Source organism: Neurospora tetrasperma (assembly GCF_000213175.1).
Source record: "Neurospora tetrasperma FGSC 2508 unplaced genomic scaffold NEUTE1scaffold_69, whole genome shotgun sequence".
Lineage (NCBI taxonomy): Eukaryota > Fungi > Ascomycota > Sordariomycetes > Sordariales > Sordariaceae > Neurospora > Neurospora tetrasperma.
The window spans coordinates 1-2,831 of record NW_009799167.1 but is presented as its reverse complement, the minus strand read 5'-3'; the positions used below and the strand labels follow the sequence as shown (position 1 = coordinate 2,831).

Below are 2,831 nucleotides of genomic sequence, written 5' to 3'. Positions count from 1 at the left end.
GGGGGGGGGGGGGAAAGAAAAGAGAAAACGCAGAAAAACGACAGCCAAAAACGTCCCATCACTACCGCTTCTAGACCTGTCAGGGTCCTTTTTGACGGACCACTTTCCTGACTCTTCCTCCTTCTCGGCCGGCTTCCTGTCTTGGCACATTTGCCTTTCTCGCAGTAGTGTACATAGTACAGCACTCAGGGCCACTCAGTCTTTGTCCCACCGTGCCGATTCGGATGCAAGAGTTGACGGGAATACAGGGGGGTCATCCGGTGCCGAGCTCTCTGTTAACTGATTGCACTAGTAGTCCGGGCTGGGTTGGGGGCCAGATGTCCTATTATGCCCGCCTGTCATTGGTCGGTTGGCGGTTGTGGCGATCAAGATGGGATGTCGCCCGTTGGTGAACAGTGGGGAGGGGTGGGGGAAGGAACCATGAGGAGGTAAAAGACATGTAATTTGATTGGTTGGTGTCGCTGATGCTACCTCTAGGGGCCGTTGGAAACATACCTACTGCGGTTACGAGCAAAAGTTTTACCTCCCTGTCAGGTATCTTGCACTAACCACTAAAGCTAAAGCTTCGTGGGCACTGTAGGTCCAACGACCTGATCCACGGGTTTAACTTACCCATATCACCATAGTAGAGAGCGAGGTACCTTACAGTGGAGGGAATGGGAAGGTAACACTCCGTGCACTGAGGAAGGTGTAAGAGGAGACGAAATGGGAAAGAAAAGGCTCTCCTGCTAATAGATTGCAGTGGACATTGTTGACGATGGCTGGCGGGAAGGCGAGGAAGCTTTCCGTTGGTCAACGAACACGGCACAGCGATACGATAGTATTGATGGCGGCAGGCTAACGATAGCATTGTCGGATGATGTGCATTGCTTCACACAGGCACGGCAGGACACGGCAACTACACCATGTAAGTTGGGAATAGCTTCATCAGCAAGCACTTAGATTGCTAGAGGTATGTGCTATCGTGAATCTGGTTGGCGAGTTAGATCACCAGAGTACATATCACCGGCTCTCTTCTTGCGCCAACCACCCGGCAGCTACTGTAGAGGTACCAACCGACCGACCGTCCATCCCAACCAACGAGCCTTGTTATTGAAGCCAGCCAGCCACCAACAGTACCTTAGCATTGAGATAGATCCGCGTCAGCTATGCGCACCATTCACCAGTGATGCAATGCAATCTGTTTCAAGCTCATGATATTCCATTGAGAAGGGTCGAAAACCTAGTAGTTTCGACATGCTAATGCAAGTCCCTGTTCCATCCTCTACGTACTGATTCCCAGTTCCCAGTTCCAAGCCAGTTTTTCCCAGCCATGTCCCATTTCCCGTGCCTGTATCACCCGGACCGAATTCCTTTCCTGTAGAGGTACCTAATTTACCAAAGCCAGTCCTCAATAGGAGTGTTCAGCAGACCTGTTGAAAAAAAATTTGCATCGCTATTCCACTCTTCTGTGCTTGCTAAATGCAAATTCAAGATGAAAAAAAGACAAACGCGGGAGCAAGAAGTCAAAATGTCCGTCATGAAAACCCCACATTGCCACCCCCAAAGCACCTAGACCCCATCCCCTCCCTCGCTGTATCTCATAGCGGAATGTGAAAAGCGGGGGACATAAACAATCCTTGAAGCTTAAAGGCAACGCAGGCTGTGAAACGTTAGGTAAGTAGAGTGGAAAGAACAAAGGGGAAAAGAATGTAGCGAGAACAGTTGAGAAGCTCACATATCCATCCATCCATGTCCAACTTCGTCTACTGCGGTTGCGAGCCAAAGTAAAACCCCCTTGTCACGTACCTGGCACGGACCACCACAGCCAACGCTTCGTGAGCACTGTGTGGTCGACGACCTGGCCCACGGGTTAAACTTACCCATATCACCATAGTAGGTCATCATATCGCCACCTACGGGTCTGGCCCTCTGGATATGTGCGCGAAGAGATGACAGCCGGAGCAGTGAAGTGAAGATAGAATGTGGAGGTGGCAAGAACTGATGTTTGATGTTGAGTGCTGCCCACTCAACAGGCAAAGGAAGGGAGAGAAAGCCAAGCCTGGGAGGGAGCAGAGCTGCGGAGGCCAACAAGGGAGACATGTGGAGGATAATGTTTGTCCTGCCCCTGTCCTTGTCTGGTAGTCCCTTCCCCATCCAAGCTTTGGCTGTAGTGTAGATCATTGCAGCAGTGACCTGAAGGGAACCACTAGCTGGGCCCAGTGCCCATCTCTTGACGCTGCTTGCCAGACTGGTTTTGCGAGCAGCTGCGAAATGCGAAGAAGAAAAAAGAGAGGAAGATACGGATGGAGAAAAGAAAATAGAGGTAGGAAACAACCCCCCACCAAATCTAGTGAATCAAAAGCAAGTTTTTTTGGGTATCGCCTTCTGTGTTTGTTGTGTCGTGACCTCATGATCGTAATATTGGTATTGGTACAATTTGGCTTCCTGCAGTCGTAGCATCAAGCCGCCGCCTATCTCTTCGTTGTTTTGTGCTCAAGTGCTAGCATCTATGCATAATGCCCATACATCATTCCCGTAGCTGGAACCGCCACGCCCTGGGCATGTTCCCAGCCGTTGTGATGGCCATACCGGGACTCGCCCTGGTAGACTTGAGGCTGATGATACCCGGCGTGGTGATGGACACTGGCAAAGCTCATGGCGTGATCCTCAGGGCTGGGATAGTAACTCGCGCTACTGCTCGTGGGGTTCGCCGCCATGAGCGGAGGGCTGCCGAAACTGGCCTCGGGAGTGATGGGCTCGTTCATCACCGAAATTGGCTCCGACGCCTCCCTTTGAGCTTGGCCTTGTTGTTGCTGTTGCTGTTGCTGTTGCTGTTGCTGTTGCTGTTG

The 2,831-nt window shown here is 51.4% G+C and overlaps 1 protein-coding gene across 1 annotated transcript; it reads right to left on the bottom strand.

The window, feature by feature from the left end:
* Positions 1-2,489: 2,489 nt before the first annotated feature.
* On the bottom strand, positions 2,490-2,825 carry NEUTE1DRAFT_113409 (uncharacterized protein; the record flags this gene model as incomplete). The annotated part of the gene is made up of 1 exon (XM_009856590.1): positions 2,490-2,825. A coding segment is annotated over one exon (336 nt), but the record flags the coding sequence as incomplete, so codon positions are not given.
* Between the last annotated feature and the right edge of the window lie 6 nt (positions 2,826-2,831).